Consider the following 23,147-nt stretch of genomic DNA (forward strand, 5'->3'; position numbering starts at 1 on the left):
AAAGTCGCCTCTCCATGGAGGAGGCGGCCGAAACGGTTTCCCCCTCACCCCCCCACACCACCCCCCACACAAAACACACTAAGAAACACTAAAAACAGACTTTAAGACATACTAAAAAAATAAAAAAAGTTGAAAAGACTAACACGCTGCTGCCAGTGCAGCGCCCCCACCGGTACCCTCGGTATACACTATAACAGTGTATAGATCACACTTGTATACCTTTTGCATGATGGGAGAGGGGCGGAAGAGGGAGTGGCCAGGGTGCAACTCATCCTTGATTAAGCTGCTGGCCTTGCCGAGGCAGCGTGAGGTATAAACAGAGTCAATAGAAGGGAATTTGGATTGTATGATGGTCTGGGCTGCAATTTCTTGCGGTCTTAGATGGAGCTGTTCCCAAACCAGGCTGTGATGCATCCCGATGAAGAAGCACCATTGGGAAAACTCCTATTAGTTATGTGGAAATTTAAGACGTATGTGAGTCCTGAACACCCACAGTTATGGAGGTAAATGCCAATGGTTTTGTGCAGGGGATTCAGACCAACATCGTTCTGTAGTTGGTAAGGTACCAAAATGATGCTAAAGAACAACACACACATCACCTCCAAGTATATTCTCAGATCAGGATTTTATTTGTTAGTTTTATGTTAATATTCTATTTCCTGATTCAATACCAAGTGAAGGCAAATATACGCTTGCCACTATTTGTGGGGCAGGAAATAATAAATTAAACAATTTCCTTTGAGTTGGAAGGGATTGCAGACGCTAGTTTACACCGAAGGTGGACACAAAATGCTGTAGTAACTCGGCGGGACAGGCAGCATCTCTGGAGGGAAGGAAAGGGTGCCGTTTTGGGTCATGACCCTTCTCGAGAGAGAGAAAGAGACCCTTCTTGAGAATTAGATATAGCTCTTCGGGCTAACGGAATTAATGGATATGGGGAGAAAGCAGGAACGGGGTACTGATTTTGGTTGATCAGCCGTGATCATATTGAATGGCTCGAAGGGCCGAACGGCCTACTCCTGTACATATTTGCTATGTTTTCTTCTGGACAAATTTCCTTTGTGATCCTTTAGCAAGTCTAAACTGAAATCCAGCCACTGTTATACCATTGTTCTCCACATTCATTGCAAATGATAAAAGTCATCATCTGTTCGTCTGGGTGTCCGCTTCGCACCCAAGCTGGAATAAACAGAGTTCCTCTGGCAATTGCTGTCACCGTACAGTTAAATTTTTCGCACCGTCTGCATCTGATTTTGCTTGTCTTGATTCCTTCTGAACATTGAGGCAGCTGATGATTCTGAAGCCCAGATGTGGTGTAGAACGCTCTCAGATGCTTCAACTCCTCACTTGCCATGTCCATCACCGACATTGCAGCAAACATCTGTGGAGTTATTTCTCCTAACTGTATTCTCTGTCTTAAATGGGGATTTTTAGGGTCCTTTAAATTTGAAATCCTGCTCCGAATGCAAGCTTTGTATTTTTTGGTATTTTTCAAGTGAATTGCATATATGGATTGTTCAATTTCTTTGGCAATTCCCTGCCATATTCCAACCAGCGTCCCGTCAACTGTCTCTGAGCCAATTAAAGCTTGGAAGAGTAGTTCCACACACTTAATCCGCACTGCATCAATACCTAATGTACACAGCTGTTTAGGCGCTGAATCCTGGTCACTTCCTACAAAACCTTCTGTTACAGGATCCTTCATGTCATGAGCTTTTTCATTTGTGAGGAGATTGTGGATAACGTCAGTTGCTGTTGTAATTTGAGTATCTTCGGTTTGTTGTGTGGGATTTCGACAGGTCGAATCAGTCTCATGTTCAAATTTCACTTTCCCTTGACCCATTTCATTTGACAGCTCCGTCTTTTCCGTACCATCACATGCTTTGTCTTCCGGACATTTTCCCTGGAAATTCGATCTCTTGTACAACTTTTTCCATGCAGACAATAGTCTCCGTGCCTTACCCCTGATACTAGCATCTGGGCAAGTCTTTAGGACTCTGTATACCGCTTTAACCAAGTCCGTCTCCTGGAGAACTTCAGGGGTGACTTGAATGTTCTCGATGTCACCCAGGAGGCACTTTATGTCCTGGATGTTGTTTCCTGAAATAAGTTTCTCAATCTGGTGCGCACGGTGGGTCATCTCCTTCAGGCTATTCATTGCACTGTCAAATATCAAATACGTACACATTATTATTTATACTTAGGAGTGGAGGTCATGATCTTACTGAATGGTGAAACAAGCGTGAGGGATTGTACGGACTGCTCCTGCTTGTATCACTTGTACAGTTATTGCATATAATAAGCAATATAGGGTTTGAATACTTATGATGTGAACGCACAAACTAAAAAACACGGCATTGTCCCTCCTTCGGGCTCTCCTCCTTCTTCCCCATATGTAAGACATACTGCCAACATGAAAAGACTAAAGGGAACTTAAAAAAATGACTGGAACTTAATATGGCACAGGTTTGAATCTCTTCCTCACCCTCATTTATATTTTATAATATTATCTAATTATCTATTATTCGATAATTACTATCTAAATGGTGTCAAGTTGGACAAAGGGGAAGTACAACGGGATCTGGGTGCCCTCGTTCATCAGTCAATGAAAGTAAGCAGAAATGCTGGAGAAACTCAGCGGGTACAGCAGCATCTATGGAGCGAAGGAAATAGGCAACGTTTCGGCCCGAAACGTTCCCTATTTCCTTCGCTCCATAGATGCTGCTGCACCCTCTGAGTTTCTCCAGCATTTTTGTGTACCTTCGATTTTCCAGCATCTGCAGGTCCTTCTTAAACACAATGAAAGTAAGCATGCAGGTTCAGCAGGCAGTGAAGAAAGGGAATGGCATGTTGGCCTTCATAACAAGAGGAGTTGAGTATCGGAGCAAAGAGGTCCTTCTGCAGTTGTACAGGGCCTGAGTGAGACCACACCTGGAGTATTGTGTGCAGTTTTGGTCCCCTAATTTGAGGAAGGACATTCTTGGTATTGAGGGAGTTCAACGTCGGTTTACAAGGTTAATTCCCGGGATGGCGGGACTGTCAAATGCTGAAAGAATGGAGCGGCTTGGCTTGTATACTCTGGAGTTTAGAAGGATGAGAGGGTATCTTATTGAAACATATAAGACACCTAGAGGCAGGAAACATGTTCCTGATGTTGAGGGAGTCCCGAACCAGGGCCACAGTTTAAGAATAACGGGTAAGCCATTTAGAACGGTGATGAGGAAACTTTTTCACACACAGAGTTGTGAGTCTGTGGAATTCTATGCCTCAGAGGGTAGTGGAGGCCGGTTCTCTGGATACTTTCAAGAGAGAGCTAGATAGGCCTCTTAAAGATAGCGGAGTAATGGGATATGGGGAGAAGGCAGGAACGGGGTACTGATTGGCGATGATCAGCTATGATTACATTGAATCCTGGCTCCAAGGGCCGAATGGCCTACTCCTGCACCTATTGTCTATTTTGCAGATTGCTGAAAATGGAAATTGATTATGCACATTAAGATCCACAGAGTAAACAGGAGCAAAATCAATGATAGAACAAGTGTATTGCCTTAAAGATAAAGAGTGAATGATGATAAAGGAAATAAAGTGATTTTGCACAAAAGATAAAGAAAGATGGAAGGAAAGATTAGATGAAGAGATGGAGGCCATAGATGGGAAGCAAAACATAAGAAAAGCTTACAATTTTACTGGCAGAGGAACACTACAGTTTTCACTGTTTAAGAAAGAACTGCAGATGCTGGAAAAATGGAAGGTAGACAAAAATGCTGGAGAAACTCAGCGGGTGTGGCAACATCTGCGGAGAGAAGGAATAGGCGACGTTTCAGGTCGAGACCCTTCTTCAGTCTCAAGAGGAGGTAGCTGGCAAGCTCCTGTTTATGAAAGCTAAGAGTGGAGAAAATCATCGAACAGTTTGTGGCAACTTGCCACTCAGTGCATTACTGTTTTTCTTACATCAATAACAGCATGCGATGTGAGCTCACTGTTACAGCATTTATCGGACAACATTAAGAGGGATTGGAGAAAAATCAAGACAGCAACTCAAAAAAGTGAAATGAAAGGAGCATGAATGATCAAAATCAAAGAAGGGTTCCCTGAGAGCTTTGTGAATATACAAATACTGGTCAAAGATGACCAAGTGATTCCTGAAGTGCTGAATTAATTCCTATTAACACAATATGAAGGGCGACAGATGGCGCAATGGGCTAAGTGTTTGGCTGGCAACCTGAAGGTGGTCGGTTCGAATCCTGCTTGGAGTGTGTACTGTCGTTGTGTCCTTGGGCAAGACACTTCACCTACCTTTGCCTGGGACTAGAGACGGAAATTAGCTGCTGATTAGCTACAATCTCGCATATTTACATACAAAATGTTAATTAAAATGCATTGTCCCTATAAACAAAACATTATTATTATTATCATTATTAGTTTGGTTTAAAGTCATCTTGTTGAGAATCATTATCTGTAATTGATTTTCACCTAGACCACAACTAACAATGGCCTGTCTCCTTTATCATGATTACTGTTTTGCATATCTTTCATTGGTAGACAAAAGTGCTGGAGAAACTCAGCGGGTGCAGCAGCATCTATGGAGCGAAGGAAACAAGCAACGTTTCAGGCCGAAACCCTTCTTCAGACTGAATATCTTCTGCATATCTTTAATTCATTTGTTCTATCTCTAGATCACCATCTCATTCTCTCATTTCCCTTTCCCCCGACTCTCAGTCTGAAGATGGGTCTCAACCCAAAACATCACCTATTCCTTTTCTCCAGAGATGGTGTCTGACCTGCTGAGCTACTCCAGCTGTTTGTGTCTATGATAAAATAAGGCTTTACAGCTTTTATTGACTGATATTAATATGATAAGTAGTTTCCTCATAGTAAGTCATTTAAAGTAGCTGCCAAGTGTTTGCTGTTACCTGGGTCATTAGGAAGTACTATCACGTGGAGAATAAATGTCAATACATATTAAGAGATAAAAAATTAAAGAGGCTCTCGAGCATGTGGAACTGTTATTCGATAATAAAAAACGAACCAAAAAACAGATATGACAGAAAGCTGAAACAATGTTTATCTTGTTCGGTAGTGCAAAAAATCATACTTGGAGATTTTAGTCGAATGCATTATTAATGAAGGGAAACCTCATCGAATACAAGAACTTATGACAGTTCTCAATTATCATTGTAAACCTGGCAGCGATTCTATACATGGGGGGAAATGAAAGATTAAAAATCAATGGATGCTTTATAATATTTTATAATGTTTTCTCCGGTTTCTCCAGCATCTATAATTGGTCTCCCCTTTTTTCACATCTAGTACAACCTCATGAGAATATCACGAAAAGGCTTGGACAGAGTGGATGTGTTTCCACTGGTGGGAGAGTCTAGGACTAGAGGTCATAGTCTCAGATTTAAAGGATGTTGTTTAGGAGGGAGATGCAAAAGAATTTCTTTAGTCAGAGGGTGGTGAATCTGTTGAATTATTTTCCACAGAAGGCTGTGGAGGCCGTCAATGGATACCTTTAAGGCAGAGGTAGATAGATTCTTGATCAGTGCGGGTGTCAGGGGTTCTGGGGAGAAGGCAAGAGAATGGGGTTAGGAGGGAGAGATAGATCAGCCATGATTGAATGGCGGAGTAGACTAGAGGGGCCGAATGGCCTAATTCTGCTTCTATTACTTATGACCTTATCATGGGTAATGAAGGAGTCAACATTTACATTCAGGCTGCCAACAGTCAGAATCATTTCTCCACCACTTCTCACTCCTCCTTCTCTTGTTTACTATAATTCTAAAAAATGTTTATGTAAAGGTTGTAAATAACATATTTGAGAGTCTGGGGACTGCTTCACTTCCACAGTAAGTTTTACAAATCTTATTTACATCAGGCATGTTGGAGCTCCCTCCAATGGCCTAGATTATAAAGAATATGGCACATCAAATTAAATGCTCCGGAATGGGTGAAAAAAAAACCCGACATATGCATTTATAGTTCTTTCTCACGACCTTGATTTACAACTAATTAAAATATTTTGATGTCTGCACACTTTTATAAAATCTTGGAAAAACACAGCACTGCAAACTCCCATAAATAGCAAAGTAACTGTGAGCTATATCCAATTTTGCGAAGATACCAAAAACGCTGTAGTGACTCAGCGGTTCAGACAGCATCTCCGGAGAAAAGGAATATGTGATGTTTTGGGTCAGACCCTTCTTCGGATTGAGAGTCCGGGGAAAGAGACATAGACGGTGATATAGAGATATGAACGAAAGATATGTAAAAAAGGAACGACGATAAAGGAAACAGGCTGTTGGGGCTAGCTGTGGGCTAGGTGAAAACGAGTTACAGGCAATGAGATTGAACAAGATGACTTTGAAACTAGTATAACAACTTGGGTGGGAGAGAGAGGGGATGCAAGAGTTCCTTGAAGTTAGAGAAATCAATATTTATACCGCTGGGTTGTAAGCTGCCCTGGCGAAAGCGATTTTACGATGTTTGTGTGTGGCGAATTATGACTAACTTCCTTTTCTTCAACATAATGCCAGAGGACCTTTTATGTCCACTGGAGTTCAAGGTATTGTTTGAGCTCCTCATTCAGAAGACAACGTTGCTGAAAGTATAATAACACAAATAATAGTCTATGTAGTTCAGAGCTTATTTTGAGCTTGTAGTGTTTAATAGCCTAATGGCTGACCAGATGAGATGAAGAGTGGGACTGCCTAGAACTACCCCTCAATTAGAACGAAATCTGACAGAAAAGGACTGCAGAAAGCAAAGGAAGTGAAATAAGCGCAGCCTGGACCTATGGGAAATACTGCATTTGAAATGTTTACCATGTGTGTTCAGAGCTTTATGTTCCTTTAATCAAACTATAACTAACATTAATCGTTCACAGATCCAGGGTGATGGGTGAAACAAAGCAGCATTGTGCAGATGAACTCCCGCTATCTTGTGTGACTGCACACACAAGGACAAGTCTATTTGAAGACATGTTACCATGGTTGCAATGCCCCAGAAGGCAACCAAATTAGCTGATCTTCTGAACAATGCTTTTTTGTATTGCCTTGTGGCTGCTGGCTGCCACCTTCTGAACTATCAGGATCATAACACCAAATAAGATGGAATTAATCATGTGATGCTTCCAACCAACACCTTTAATCCACTTTCCGGGTGTGAAAGCAATAAAAGTGAATTACCATTTAGTATGCAGATTCCTCTCAGAGTCAACATAAAACTCCACTGATTCTAATACAAATAGCCACATCCAACACATAGGGTGGCATGGTGGCACAGCAGTACAGTTGCTGCCTCACAGCGCCAGAGACCCAGGTTCGATCCTGACTAAGGGTGCTGTCTGTATGGAGTTTGTACGTTCTCCCCCTGACCTGCATGGTTTTTCTCCGGGATCTCCGGTTTTCTCCCATGTTCCAAAGACGTACAGGTTTGTGGGGTAATTAGCTTGGTATAAATGTAAATCGTCCCTAGTGTGTGTAGGAGAATGATAGTTTGTGGGGATTGTAGGTCGGCGCGGACTAGGTGGGTCAAAGGGCCTGCTTCCATTCTGCACCTTTAAACCAAACAAACTTGGTTTCTCCACTGCTATTGTATATAGATCCCTCACCTGTGTCTTCTCTGTGTTGTGCAGCTCTGCTCTCACTTCCATTCCCTTGCAGGGAATAAAGAACAAGATTAGGTTCCCACCTTTGATCCCGCTGAGTTACTCCAGCTTGTTGTGTCTATCTTTGGGGTTTAAATCAGCATCTGCAGTCTGAAGAAGGGTCTCGATCCGAAACATCACCCATTCTTTCTCTCCAGAGATGCTGCCTGTCCCACTGAGTTCCTCCAACATTTTGTGTCTATCTTCAGTTTAAACCAGCATCTGCAGTTCCTTCCTACACTATCATTTGCCAGGTTTTGCTCCATCCCCACCTTTCTCCGTCCTACTACAATATGTCTCAACAAGGGTCCTGATCCGAAAAGTTGTCTGTCAATTCCCTCCACAGATGCCGCCTGACCCGGCGTAGTTTCTCGAAGATAAACACAAAAAGCTGGAGTTCCCTGTTATTAGGTACTTACACTCACCTTGAAGCAATAATGACAGAGACTACAAAACATCTGGAAATGTATCCAGATTTACTACCAAGTACAAGAAATGTAAGTCCATTAATAATATCAATTTACCGGCAATTGTCAATTTTGAGAGGGTAAAATCAATGTCCAGAAAAAATTAGAATATAGACACAAAAAGCTGGAGTAACTCAGCGGGTCAGACAGCATCTCCTGAGAAAAGGAATAGGTGATGTTTGGGTCAAGACACTTCTTCAGACTGAGAGTCAGGGGAAAGGGAAATGAGAGATATAGATGGTGAATTAGATATAGAACAATTGAATGAAAGATATGCAAAAAAAGTAATGATGATAAAGGAACTAGGCCATTGTTAGTTGCGGGCTAGACACTGTGTTTTGCCACGGAGAGTTGAGCTGTACACACACAGCCCATGGATTAACATGAACACTGAAGCCAATCAAAGGTAGACACAAAAGTAACTCAACGGGTCAGGCAGCATCTCTGGAGAGAAGGAAGGTGATGTTTCGGGTCGAGATCTTTCTTCAGACTGGTTACTCCAGCATTTAGTGTGCACCTTCGATTTAAACCAGCATCTGCAGTCCTTTCCTACACACTGAAGGCAACCGGTTCTGCTGTGACTCACATGCCGGTGACACACCAATAAACCGCTCACAAGGTCAACACCTCCATCAGTCTGCCTGAACCCACCTGATCTCCTGGTCGCCCCCCTCCCCCTCCCCTCCCCTCCCCACACTGACCTTGCTGTCCTGGGCCTCCTCCACTGTCAGAGTGAGGCCTAACACAAATCGGAGGAACAGCACCTCATATTTCACTTGGGCAGTTTAGAACATCGGCTTCTGTGTCTCCCTCTCCCCTGACTCTCAGTCTGAAGGAGGATTACCCCGCCCCCCACCCACCCGCATCTGCCGCCCCCAATAACACGGTGGGAACAGCTGAGATTCACCGTCTGGTTCACGGCGACAGGCGAGCGTCCGTGTACAGCGCCATCACCGCCACTGCAACCTCCCCGCAGCAGAGGGCGGTAGAGAGCACAGCCTTCAGCTGCTCAGGTTACAGCAAAGATACGCTATAGGATCTTTGGGTTACAGCATCCACCCTGCACCCAGGTACTGCAAGCTGGGGGCTGTGCAAACTGGACCTTGCACCCAGGTACTGCAAGCTGGGGGCTGTGCAAACTGGACCTTGCACCCAGGTACTGCAAGCTGGGGGCTGTGCAAACTGGACCCCGCACCCAGGTACTGCAAGCTGGGGACTGTGCAAACTGTATCCCGCACCCAGGTACTGCAAGCTGGGGACTGTACAAACTGGACCCCGCACCCAGGTACTGCAAGCTGGGGGCTGTGCAAACTGGACCCCGCACCCAGGTACTGCAAGCTGGGGACTGTGCAAACTCTACCCCGCACCCAGGTACTGCAAGCTGGGGACTGTGCAAACTCTACCCCGCACCCAGGTACTGCAAGCTGGGGGCTGTGCAAACTGGACCCCGCACCCAGTCAGTCGGTTTAAGCTGGAAACTATAACCTAGGTCTTGCAGCTAAGGAGTACAAACTGGAGTCAGGAAATACTACGACCCTGCACCCAATGAGTGCAAACTGGGGTCGGTGCAAACTAGAGTCTTCATCTAAGGAGTACACGTGGGAGTCAATGCAAACTCGATTCTGTGAGACCCTGCACTCGAGGATTGCAAAGCAGAATCAATGCAAAATCGATCCACCCTGGGAGTGCAAACGAGTCATTGAAAAGTAAATCCTGCACATAGGAAGTGTAAGCTTGCGTCAGTGCAAACTAAATCCTGCATCAAGGAAGTATAAGCTAGAAACAGTGAAAACTGGACCCCGCACCCAGGGGATATAAACTAGAGGCAGTAAAACATGTGCCTTGCACAAATGAATTGCAAAGTAGTTCCTGTGCAAATGAGACACAGCATCCAGGGGTTGTGAACAAGAGACAATGCAAACCAAAGACCAAGGGCAAAGACACTAGAGCTATAGGGAGAGGATGCGGTTGGGACTTTATTCCTTGGAGCGCAGGAGGATGAGGGGTGAACGTATAGAGGTGTATTAAATCATGAGTGGAATATATACGGTAAATGCGCAGTTTTTAAAATCCAGAATAGGGAAATCAAGAACCAATGGACATAGGTTTAAGATGGGGAAAGGATTTAATAGGAAGCTGAGAGACAACATTTTTATACAGAGCGTGGTGAGTGTATTGAATGAGATGCCTATGAGGTAGTTGAGACAGGTCATACAACAGCATTTAAAAGGCATTTGGACAGGTACATGAATAGGAAAGGATTAGAGGGATATGGGCCAAACAAGGGCAGATGGGACTAGTGTAGATGGTGTATCAGTGTCTTCCCTCACAGTGGAAAATGCTGATTCTGCTGTGGGGGGACGTTCAAGTTAAATTCTATAGTGTGTTGTGTCTTTTCTCTTTTTTATTTTATACAGATGTATGGAAACCTAATTTCTTCTCTGTAAAGCACTTTGGTTTCAACACAAGTTAATTTAAATGTGCCATATAGATAAAATTTACTTACATACTTAACTAATTTTTTCCTCTTCACATACCTAAAGAAGCTTTTACTATCCTCCTTTATATTCTTGGCTAGCTTACCTTTGTACCTCATCTTTTCTCCCCGTATTGCCTTTTTAGTTATCTTCTGTTGCTCTTTAAACATTACCCAATCCTCTTGCTTCCCGCTCATCTTTGCTGCACGGTACTTTTTATTTTTATACTGGCCCTGACGCCCCTTGTCTGCCATGGTCACCCCTTACTCCCCTTGGAATCTTTCTTTCTCCTAGGAATGAACTGATCCTGCACCTTTTGTATTATTCCTAGAAATACCTGCCATTGTTGTTCCACTGTCATCTCTGCTAGGATATCTTTCCAGTCAACTTTGGCCAGCTCCTCCCTCATGGCCCCATAGTTCCCTTTATTCAACTGTAACTGACACCTCCGATCTACCCTTCTCCCTCTCCAATTGTAGATACAGGTGCACAACCTTTTATCCGGTGTTCCAGAAACCGAAAAGCTCCGAAAACCGGCCATTTTTTCCAGATGTCGTCTGCGCACCAAAGCTCGCGTTTGGCGCCAAACCTGACCCAAAACGACCCACGGTCAACCCAGGTCTGTACTACTGTAGCGGCTGCCTCCTCCCTGGAGAACGGGAGACGCTTAAACATCTGTAAATCATTGCTTAAATGTTAGTCAGTTAGTTCGGAGGGCTTTTATGTGAAGGGGGGTGAAGGGGTAAACTTTAATTCTTAGTCCCCTACCTGGTCGGAGAGGCGGGGAGCGGTCAATGCCTTACCGGGTCGCTGTGCAGTAAGCTCCGCAGCGCTGTGGCCGGTGGGGCTGCGGGCGACGCCGGTTGTAGCTCTGACCCCGGCAACTCTACCCCTGGCTGCGAGGCGCTCCAAATCCAGCGCGGCCCGCGGCCGGATGCCCCAGCTCCGCGAATGTCGGGAGTCGTTTGCGTCGCAGCGCTGGGATACCAGCGGGGAGCGGGGAGCGGGCAATGCCTTACCGGGTCGCCATGCGGCAAGCTCCGGAGCGCTGTGGCCGCCGACACACAACATCGCGGAGCGTCGCTGGATTTGGAGCCGCGCAGCCAGGGGTAGAGTATTTGCCGGAAGGAGATCGGAGCTCCAACCGGCGCAGGCCCCGCCAAACCACGACGGATACCCAAGGAGCGGAGCCCCAGTCAGTCGTCTAGAATATGGGACGCGGCTCCAAATCCAGCGACGCTCCGCGAACTGTTGGAAGAAGGCGGCCATGACAGCGCTCCCCACTGGAGCTTGCTCCGGAGCTATCCAGCGCTATTTGACTATCAGCACTTACCTGCCAGCGACGCCGCCGACTCCCGACATTCGCGGATCCATTAATTATTAAATCTGACTGGGGCGTCCGGCCGCGGGCCGCGGACCGCGCTGGATTTGGAGCGCCTCGCAGCCAGGGGTAGAGTTGCCGGGGTCGGAGCTACAACCGGCGCCGCCCGCGGCCGGACGGAGCCCCCAGCTCCGCGAGGTTGGGAGTCGCCGACCAGGTAGGTAGGGGACTAAGAATTAAAGTTTCCCCCTTCACCTCTACACCACCACCACCACATAAAATCCCTCCAAACTAACTGACTAACATTTATGCAATGATTCTCCCGGTCTCCGGGGAGGAGGCAGCTGCTCCAGACTTTTCAAGCCGCCCGCGCTACCTACCTAATCTACGCTAAAAATCTTCCATTCTGAAATCCGAAAATGTCCGAAATCCGACAAGTGTCTGGTCCCAAGGCTTTCGGATAAAAGGTTGTGCACCTTACTTCGGAAGTCACGTGAGTGACTACGTGAAGACCCCGTCCAGCACGCATGCGCGACATAGCGTCTCACGCAGTGCACAGCGATGGACGGGAGTACGAGCTCTCCCGCAACAATTTGAAAACGGACCTTCAGGTAAGCAAATCTTACTCTGAGGACATGATGTTTTCGAAACCCTGTTCTGTTTTATTTTTAAATGGGAATAGAACAGGGCAAACACCAAGGAAGGTCGTTCCCGTCGGGCTGCTATGGACCAGGAGGGTTCCAGCAGTGGGGGGTGACCGGTGGCACCTGGACCGCACAACGCTGCGTTCCACAGTCACCGACAGCATTCCGAGCCGAGCCCAGCGCCGCTAGCACAGCTCAAGGGAACGTTGGCGACCGACCGCAGCGGGCTGGATGTAAGGCACAATCCGTTGTGGACCGGCCGGTTCACTCAGACGAGCCCGGCACAGTAGACTCACCGCCCGAGAGCGGTTAAAGGTGACCGTTTCAAGCCTTATGGAAAGGTTCATGGAGCAAAACCTCCAGCGAGACTTGCTCTGGGAGATGGGGCAAGCTCACCAAGGGAGCACAAACACTCCCGCTCCAGTGCACTAACAGCACTGGCCATCGCATCTCCCTCAACAGAGGGGAGCGTTGGCGACCAGGGCTGGGCTGGTCAAGAAGAGGGGTCAACTGGCTGAAGAAAATCGGGAGTATGATTGAGGTACAGGACCAGGAAGAGCTGCTGGGTGTGGTGAACCGCTACATGGCAACACCACGAGCGGGACGGCCGTTATAGCCTAAACTGGCGGCCAGCTTACTACCTGTCCTTTAAACCTCTCCAAGACAGGTAGTCATTGAGGCGTTGGATTTTATCACGCCTCCCCAAAATTGCATTTGCTCAATCTGCCTGCCAGTACATTGAGCAGGGTATTTAAACCCAAAAAATGTAGATACCCCTGACGTCGGCTATCACTTCACATGCTCATTCCATGGCAGGGTTGACATGCCAAAACATCCTGGCTCTACTGTGCAACACAGTATGTGATTGGCAACCTCCGGAAGGAGGTCATAAGACCTGCCCTCAACCTCAAAAATTCGCAGAACTGTGTAGAACTCCGACCTCAGAACCACAGATCCTGCTATTTGGCAAAGAATTACCAAATCAAACCTAAAATCTGGACGAAGAATCCAAGGCATTTGGCCTCATGAGGGCAGGACCTGGAATGAGCAAACCACACAAAAACCCAGACGGCAGTACCTCTACGCATCCACCAGTAGGCGTGTACTTCATGGTATTGGTGAAAGCTCGGGGCCCGCATACCGTCCCCGCAAGTCTTTCGGGACAGGGCCCAGAGGGGGCCCCATGGAAAACGTGCCATCCCCCAACAACACCACCCTGACAGACAAGGAACCTGAAACCGAAGAAATGAACACACCACCAAACAACAGTGGAGGTAGGTGGGTCTGGTTCCTACCATCACATAAAAGGTGAGGGGATTGTGCTAACGGGGGGGGGGGACTACATCTGGTTTTGGAAGCATGAAGAACTATCACACTTGGTAGTTATATACCAAAATGTATTCAAGGATAAAAATTGAATTTAAGAAGAACTTGCCACCAGTTCAGCATGCACCCCAAAGGGGTTTTACCCTCTCACTAAAAAGAAAACCTGAGGGACAAGCTGAACTGGAAAAGACATACAAAGGGGTCATAAAGAAGTCTAAATATGAACCTTTGGAATTCGTATTGAATTTACTAAAAAAACAAAAAAGATGGTGAATGTCGCACCATCATTGACTTAACCACATTGAATACTTTCGTCAGGTATACACACTTTAATGGAAAACATTTGTAACTGCCAAACAATGGATTTCCTAAGGATACTTCATGGTAGGCATTGACTTAAAAGATGCATACTATTCAGTACCCATTCATAAGATCATCGGAGAGCATTAGAGCAAAGGTGCTAGCGTTTTAAACAAATAACCCATATCCAGAACAGGTGTTAGATGGACTAATCTAGAGTCATCACCACTACAGACACGACATAAAACCTAGTTGGAAATGTTGGGTGTGTTCTATGGGTTAAAAGCATATTGTTCAAAAGTGCACCATTTTGCATGTTCGATTACAATTTGACAATATCACAGTGGTGGCCTATACTAACCACATGGGCGGAATAAAATCGATATCATGTGACAATTTGATCAACACAATCTGGTAATGGTGTGTTGTCAAACATATTTGGCTATCAGCAACGTACCTACCAGGGAAGCTAAATTCTGTGGCAGACATGTTAAACCTCAAAGTATTTGCTAAAATTACAAAGCAATATGGAACACCAGATATCGATTTCTTTGCATCCCGACTGAATCACCACGTACCGATGTATGTCGCTTGGGAACCAGACCTTGAGGCAGCGGCGATGGATACATTCTCGCTGAACTGGGGGGGGGGGTCTAATCTCTATGTTGTTTTCCCCCCCTTTCTGCCTCATCAGTCAGGTACTATGCAAAATACAGATGAACTTTGCTTCGGACTTTTTGGTAGTACCCGACTGGCCTACCTTGACTACTTAACAGGGTCATTGAAACCCATGACCATTCCCCACGGACCAGATCTACTGATCCACCCTGTATCAGGCGAAAGTCACCCATGCCATGACAGAATAAGCCTACTGGGTCGCAGATTCCAAAAAAAGACCTTTTGATGGACCTGGGATTGTCAAACAGGACCATGGACACGATGACAGCATCTCACCGACTTCCACCAAGAAACAATATTTCTCCAGTATAAGAAAATTGGAAACGTACTGCTCGTGAACAGAGCCAACCTACTAATCAACCACCATACCTATGTACCGGAGTTCCTGGCCAGCCTTCACCATGATGAAGGTCTGAACTATAGCACTATCAAATGTGCTAGAAGTGCACTGTCAGCCTATCTAAGACAGGCACCAAGGGAAACAGGCCATAGGTCTCGTCCACTGGTGGCCAAATTAATGAGAGGGACCTTCTATTCAAAACCCCTAGACCTAGATATACCAAGATCTGGGATGTCAGCGTTGTCCTGACATACCTAAGGGATGGTCACCAGCCAGAAAACAGCTACCCTGTATGTGGCCATGCTGATGGCTTAGTCTCAGCATAAGGGTCCAGTCCTTTTACCTACTCAGACTGGACAATATGGTCGTAACATCAGACCAAATAACATTCACCATTCAGGAGCTGGTAAAACAGAGTAGACCAGGAACTTCAGGACTCATTATGGAATTCCGGGCGTACCCACCTGACCACCATTATGTGTCATGACTCACCTTCTACAATATAGCAACACAACCTAAATTTCCAGAGGGAGACAAAAATGGGTCAGCCACAAAAAAGCCACTGGGTCAGGGTACCGAGTCAAACCATCTCCAGATGGCTCAAACAGGTGTTGGGAGCTGCGAGTTGGGATGGCTCCAACAGGTATTGGGAGCTGCTGGAGTGGATACCGATATTTACACATCTCACTCCACCAGAGCAGCATCCACGTCGGCGGCTAACAGTATGGATGTGCCACTGGACCCAACCTGCTAACAGCGGGGTGGTCCATGGGAAGAACTCTCAAACATTCTACAACTAGCCATTATAAAACCTGTTTCACTTGCACAGAGAATTTTAGATGCTGCAAAAAAATATACAATTTAGCCCGGGGGAGCATTAATTTCTTTGTTATTATTTTCAAGTAATACCATTGTTGTTTTACAAACAGATTCATGTTTGATTACGATAACATACTTCCTCCCTTGGATGACTTCGGCAGCGAGTGAAGTATGGACTGTTACACGGTTTGAAATCACAGAGCTTTAAAATCTTCACGTAGTCACTCACGTGACTCCGAAGTAAAATAGTAAGATTAAACGAGAATTTATAACAGTTTGAAGTTTAATATGTATTTTATGAGGAGTTACGATGAGGGATTACGTGCCGTCCGCTCCCACCCTCAATTATAGAGATCAAATGGTATCTTAGTTCTCCTTATCTTTACTATGTTTATTTCAATTATTGTGTTTTCTGTGATTCCACACCGCTGCTTTGAAGTATATCGCGCATGCGTGCTGGACGGGGTCTTCACGTAATCCCTCATCGTAACTCCTCATAAAATACAGATCAAACTTCAAACTGGTAAGTTCTCGTTTAATCTTACTATTAAACCTGACCATATTATGGGCACTACCTCCTAATGGCTCATTAACCTCAAGTTCCTTTAGCACTCTCCAAAGTCTCTTTCTTGGGGTCCAGTACCAACCTGATTTTCCCAGTCTACCTGCATATTGAAATCTCCCATAACGACCACAGCATTACTTTTGCTACATGCCAATTTTATCTCCTGATTCAACTTGCACCCTATGTCCAGGCTACTGTTTGGGGGCCTGTAGATAAGTCCCACTAGCGTAATGTTACGTATTCACGTCCCCCCTCGCACCGCTCATAATTAGCCCTGACCTTACTCTTTTATCTCTTCTCAAATTTTCCTTCTCATTAATTCGAGAATCTTTTGTAATTTTTCCTGTAGTCACTTCCCCTTTTGATCCAGTTTGATAAGTGCTACCTGAACCACCCGACTTAATGAAATATTTACCTTGGATTATTCTTGAAGTTGAATCACAAGATCAAGTGTTGTCAAATATCTGAGGCTTACAGAGTGCATGGTACCACTAAAAGGAAAGCAGTCTTTTCAATGAAAGTTGCTCCCAATGGGAACTAATGATAGAGTTGAAGGGACACACAATAAGGAAGTAGGGCACTGAGGAATAGTACCACTGATCATCAGCCAATCATTTACACACGAACCCCATCTTTTATTCTCCCCACATTCCTATTAACTTCCCCAGTTCCACCCATTCACCCATCAACCAACTAACCTAAGACACACACAAAAAAACTGGAGTAACTCATCGGGTCAGCCAGTGTCTCTGGAGAAAAGGAATAGATGACCTTTCAGGTGGAGACCCTTCTACAGACCCGAAGCGTCACTATTCCTTCTCTCCAGAGATGCTGTCTGACCCACTGAGTTACTCCAGCTTTTTGTGTCTACCTTTGGCTTAAACCAACATCTACAGTTCCTCCTGCAGAACCAACTAACCCATCAAGCTCCACATCTTTACCAGACGGGGGTAAGGTGGAGCACTGGGAGGAAACCCATGAAGTTACAAACTCCACAGAGACTGTATCAGAGGTCAGGACTGAAGCCACTTTGCTGGGTCAGTGAGGCAGCAGCTCTCTACCAGCTGCACTACAGTGCTGTTCATGATTTTACAATATTATAATGTTTCAGTTTCTCAAATAAAAAAAATATTTATAGTTTGTAGTGTAACTTTTTAACACAAAGGGAGGTAGGTGAATAGAACGAGTTGCCGGAGGAGGTAGTTGAGGCAGGTGCTATCACAACATTTAAGAAACATTTAGACAGGTTCATGTATAGGACAAGTTTAGAGGGCAGATGGGACCAGTGTAGATGCGGCATGATGGCCGGTGTGGGCAGATTGGGCCGAAGAGGCCATTTCTCCGCTGTAATACTCGGTGACTCTAGTTAAAAGGCACCTTCCCTTTTACAGAAATAGTTATAGCTAATGAAATACTTCTGAAATATTAACTTTTTGTGTAGGAATGTCCAAAAATGGCAATGAGAGAAAAAACAGGTAATGTCTTCCAGAATTAGGCAGGACATCAGGGAGAATGTCCCCAATCATATTCATTTTTAAATTCCAACAAAAATCCTAAAAAAGTAGACTTCTCATTAGCTATTGAAAGCTGAACATTCTCGCAAAATGTAACAATGAGTTTACCGGCCGCAACTCTGCTGGTAGCTGCTAATGAAACTAATTAACCTTTGATTAAACCCTTGAAACCTGATTCCAATTAAATAGTTATTCAAATTTTCCAATAAAAGTTAAAATGGCCGCACCCATCTGTTGATGCAAGTTTTTTCTTTAATCGTGAAGCTTTTATTTCGTAATCCAAAAAATCTTGACATTTTTAAGTGTTACCCCGTTCTTTCAATAGTCCAGGCGAACCTTTCTGTGTTTTCAGTACAAACATACTGAAAGACGTGTCAATCAAGTGTCCACTCGATTCAGTTGCAGTATTCTTGCCTTTGATTAGGAAGAGTTGCTTGATGCTCCCAGTATGGTCGTGCAGTACTGAGAGTGCCTCATTATGGTGATCACAATGAGATGATGTGAAAGATTTTGTTTTGCCCCCTTATCAAACAAAGCAGTAATTCTACTCAGTAACTGGGGTAATATTCACTCAATCAATCACTGAAGCGGTTTCGCTGCCCAATAGTCTACTATGTTCGGAGGATGTAGGAAAGGTTTGGATGGCTCTGGACAAAATAGGTCAAGTTTAGATGGGAATCTTGGTCAGAGTTAGGCCAAGGAGCATGTTCATTGATAACTAAGCTTCACAGTTCGACTTTGGAAAATGTTGATCACTTCTTGTAACTCAGGAGCGATCTCGCAGAAAATCAGACATCTTTGATGAAATTTACCATTGTCTTCAATGTACTAGCACAGCCTTTGGTCAATTGTGAAGGTTCTTTGTGAACTTAGATCTGGAAAAAACTACCACACTGCAGTGATCCCTTGCATATTTTTCAAACTGGGATACAGATCATCAGATGTTTAAGGTATCAGGTTTCAGACTCATTAACCTATACAATATCTTTTATTATTAACACCCTCTTCTTACTTCCTAATTTTCACTGACCTCTTGATTCTTCAGCATGCCAAAGATTTTGGTGCCTTCGATGAATACAGCTTGCTACACAAGCAGGAAGCATTCACTGAGGGGTGGGGTGTCGAATGGGATAGTTGAGGATGGAGTTAAAGGGAAAGGGTTTCTTAAATGTGTGAGCGGAGAGACAGAGGGGTGTAAAATGAGGGTAGAAGCAATAGGTAGCAAGGTGAAAAGTAAAAGTGGCAGGCAGACAAATCCAGGGCAAAAATCAAAAAGGGCCACTTTTCAACATAATTGTATAAGGGGTAAGAGTGTTGTAAAAACAAGCCTGAAGGCTTTGTCTCAATGCAAGGAGCATTCGTAATGAGGTGGATGAGTTGAATGTGCAGATAGCTATTAATGACTATGATATAGTTGGGATCACGGAGACATGGCTCCAGGGTGACCAAGGCTGGGAGCTGAACATCCAGGGATATTCAATATTCAGGAGGGATAGACAGAAAGGGAAAGGAGGTGGGGTAGCGTTGCAGGTTGGAGAGCAGATTAACTCAATAGAAAGGAAGGACATTAGCTTGGAGGATGTGGAATCGGAATGGGTAGCGCTGCGAAACACTAAGGGGCAGAAAACGCTAGTGGGTGTTTAGTGACAGGCCACCTAACAGTAGTAGTGGAGTTTGGGGATGGCATCAAACAGGAAATTAGAAATGCGTGCAACAAAGGTAAAACAGTTATAATGGGTGACTTCAGTCTACATATAGATTGGGTGAATCAAATTGGCAGGGGTGCTGAGGAAGAGGATTTATTGGAATGTATGCGGGATAGTTTTCTAAATCAACATGTAGAGGAACCAACGAGAGAGCAGGCTATTCTAGATTGGGTATTGAGTAATGAGGAAGGGTTTAGTTAGCAGTCTTGTTGTGCGTGGCCCCTTGGGCAGGAGTGACCATAATATGGGTTACACAGAAAAGCTAGAAACTCAGCGGGTGCAGCAGCATCTATGGAGCGAAGGAAATAGGCAACGTTTCGGGCCGAAACCCTTCTTCTGAAGAAGGGTTTCGGCCCGAAACGTTGCCTATTTCCTTCGCTCCATAGATGCTGCTGCACCCGCTGAGTTTCTCCAGCTTTTCTGTGTAACCTTCGATTCTCCAGCATCTGCAGTTCCCTCTTAAACACTGACCATAATATGGTTGAGTTCTTCATTAGGATGGAGAGTGACATTGTTAATTCAGAAACAAGGGTCCTGAACTTAAAGAAAGGTAACTTTGAGGGTATGAGACGTGAATTGGCCAAGATAGACTGGCAATTGATTCTTAATGGTTGATGGTGGATATGCAATGGAAGGCGTTTAAAGACTGCATGGATGAACTACAACAATTGTTCATCCCAGTTTGGCAAAAAAAAAATCAGGGAAGGGAGTGCATCCGTGGATAACAAGGGAAATCAGGGATAGTATCAAAACAAAAGATGAAGCGTACAAATTAGCCAGAAAAAGCAGCCTACCAGAGGACTGGGAGAAATTCAGTCCAGCTAAGGAGGACAAAGGGCTTAATTAGGAAAGGGAAAATAGATTATGAAAGAAAACTGGCAGGGAACATAAAAACTGACTGCAAAAGCTTTTATAGATATGTGAAGAGAAAAAGATTAGTTAAAACAAATGTAGGTCCCTTGCAGTCAGAAACAGGTGAATTGATCATGGGGAACAAGGACATGGCAGACCAATTGAACAACTACTTTGGTTCTGTCTTCACTAAGGAAGACATAAATAATCTGCCGGAAATAGGAGGGGACCGGGGGTCAAATGAGATGGAGGAACTGAGTGAAATCCAGGTTAGCCGGGAAGTGGTGTTAGGTAAATTGAATAGATTAAAGGCCGATAAATTCCCAGGGCAAGATAGGCTGCATCCCAGAGTACTTAAAGAAGTAGCCCCAGAAATAGTGGATGCATTAGTGATAATTTTTCAAAACTCTGGAGTAGTTCCTGAGGATTGGCGGGTAGCTAATGTAACCCCATTTTTTAAAGAGGGAGGGAGAGAGAAAACGGGGAATTACAGACCAGCTAGTCTAACGTCGGTAGCGGGGAAACTGCTAGAATCAGTTATTAATGATGGGACAGCAGCACATTTGGAAAGTGGTAAAATCATTGGACAAAGTCAGCATGGATTTATGAAAGGTAAATCATGTATGACGAATCTTATAGAATTGTTCGAGGATGTAACTAGTAGAGTGGATAGGGGAGAACCAGTGGATGTGTTATATCTGGACTTTCAGAAGGCTTTCGACAAGGTCCCACATAAGAGATTAGTATACAAACTTAAAGCACATGGTATTGGGGGTTCAGTATTGATGTGGATAGAGAACTGGCTGGCAGACAGGAAGCAAAGAGTAGGAGTAAACGAGTCCTTTTCACAATGGCAGGCAGTGACTAGTGGGGTACCGCAAGGCTCAGTGCTGGGACCCCAGCTATTTACGATATTTATTAATGATTTGGACGAGGAAATTGAATGCAACATCTCCAAGTTTGCGGATGACACGAAGCTGGGGGGCAGTGTTAGCTGTGTGGAGTTTGCTAGGAGGCTGCAAGGTGACTTGGATAGGCTGGGTGAGTGGGCAAATGCATGGCAGATGCAGTATAATGTGGATAAATGTGAGGTTATCTACTTTGGTGGCAAAAACAGGAAAGTAGACTATTATATGAATGGTGGCCGATTAGGAAAGGGGAGATGCAACGAGACCTGGGTGTCATGGTACACCAGTCATTAAAAGTAGGCATGCAGGTGCAGCAGGCAATGAAGAAAGCGAATGGTATGTTAGCATTCATAGCAAAAGGATTTGAGTATAGGAGCAGGGAGGTTCTACTGCAGTTGTACAGGGTCTTGGTGAGACCACACCTGGTGAATTGCATGCAGTTTTGGTCTCCTAATCTGAGGAAATACATTCTTGCCATAGAGGGAGTACAGAGAAGGTTCACCAGACTGATTCCTGGGATGTCAGGACTTCCATATGAAGAAAGACTGGATAGACTCGGTTTGTACATGCTAGAATTTAGAAGATTGAGGAGGGATCTTACATAAACTTACAAAATTCTTAAGGGGTTGGACAGGCTAGATGCAGGAAGATTGTTCCCGATGTTGGGGAAGTCCAGAACAAGGGGTCACAGTTTAAGGAGAAGGGGGAAATCTTTTAGGACCGAGATGAGGAAAACATTTTTCACACAGTGGTGAATCTCTGGAATTCTCTGCCACAGAAGGTAGTTGAGGCCAGTTCATTGGCTATATTTAAGAGGGAGTTAGATGTGGCCCTTGTGGCTAAAGGGATCAGGGGGTATAGAGAGAAGGCAGGTACAGGATACTGAGTTGGATGATCAACCATGATCATATTGAATGGCCGTGCAGGCTCAAAGGGCCGAATGGCCTACTCCTGCACCTATTTTCTATGTTTCTACATGGATTGGTACACCAATAATGGGATTTCAAACTGAGACGTCACCCGTGCATGTTCCAAAATGATGCTGCCTGACCTGCTGAGTAATGCCCCTGTCCCACTTAGGAATTAACACAGATGAGACTAAAAGCAAACTGGATAGTCCAAACTTATTATTCGTCATTTATTCTAAAGCTAGAGGCACGGCTATTATTATTCGGAAAGGTACACCACTGACTCTGATAAATATTTATGCTCCAAATTTTGATAACCCCCAATTTTTTAAGAAAATCACGGATATATAATCTTGACCATCCCTCATCCAGTCCTGAAACAGTTAGCTTTTACAATTGTGTTGCACCATATGATTCCAAAAAGACGACAAATGCAGAGCAACTCGTTATGCATTGGTCTGATTTATCTATTGGGAAGAATCGCATTTCCTCAAGATGTGCGGTGTCCAGCATGCTTGCGATCCATATTTTAAGCGTTGGTATTGATGTATTTTTCCAAAATTTAAGTATTAATTTTTTTGCTATTATTAAACCATAATTAAAAAATAAATTTTGAGATGAGTTCAATATATTCCCATCTTCCATTACTCCAAATATAATCATGTCAGTATTAG

At 44.6% G+C, this 23,147-nt stretch overlaps 1 protein-coding gene across 4 annotated transcripts; it reads right to left on the reverse strand.

Moving 5' to 3' along the window:
* Nucleotides 1-886: 886 nt before the first annotated feature.
* Nucleotides 887-9,096, reverse strand: LOC129702598 (transcription elongation factor A N-terminal and central domain-containing protein). 4 transcript variants are annotated; one of them, XM_055644396.1, is made up of 3 exons: nucleotides 9,023-9,077; nucleotides 7,613-7,657; nucleotides 887-2,162 (listed from the first exon to the last, which is right to left on the reverse strand). In XM_055644396.1, exon 3 carries the CDS (start codon nucleotides 2,156-2,158, stop codon nucleotides 1,079-1,081), a length of 1,080 nt encoding a protein of 359 aa, XP_055500371.1. In that variant the 5' UTR covers nucleotides 2,159-2,162; nucleotides 7,613-7,657; nucleotides 9,023-9,077; the 3' UTR covers nucleotides 887-1,078. The 4 variants fall into 4 exon arrangements, with proteins under 4 accessions (XP_055500371.1, XP_055500372.1, XP_055500369.1 ...); XM_055644397.1 differs by lacking the exon at nucleotides 9,023-9,077 and adding an exon at nucleotides 8,817-8,948; XM_055644394.1 differs by lacking the exon at nucleotides 7,613-7,657 and having other exon boundaries at nucleotides 9,023-9,096.
* Between the last annotated feature and the right edge of the window lie 14,051 nt (nucleotides 9,097-23,147).

This window comes from Leucoraja erinacea, chromosome 13 (assembly GCF_028641065.1).
Source record: "Leucoraja erinacea ecotype New England chromosome 13, Leri_hhj_1, whole genome shotgun sequence".
In the NCBI taxonomy this organism is placed as follows: Eukaryota; Metazoa; Chordata; class Chondrichthyes; order Rajiformes; family Rajidae; genus Leucoraja; species Leucoraja erinaceus.

Coding starts and splice junctions, on each gene's coding strand:
- LOC129702598 (XM_055644394.1), bottom strand. CDS start 2,158: ATGAATAGCCTGAAGGAGATGACCCACCGTGCGCACCAGATTGAGAAA.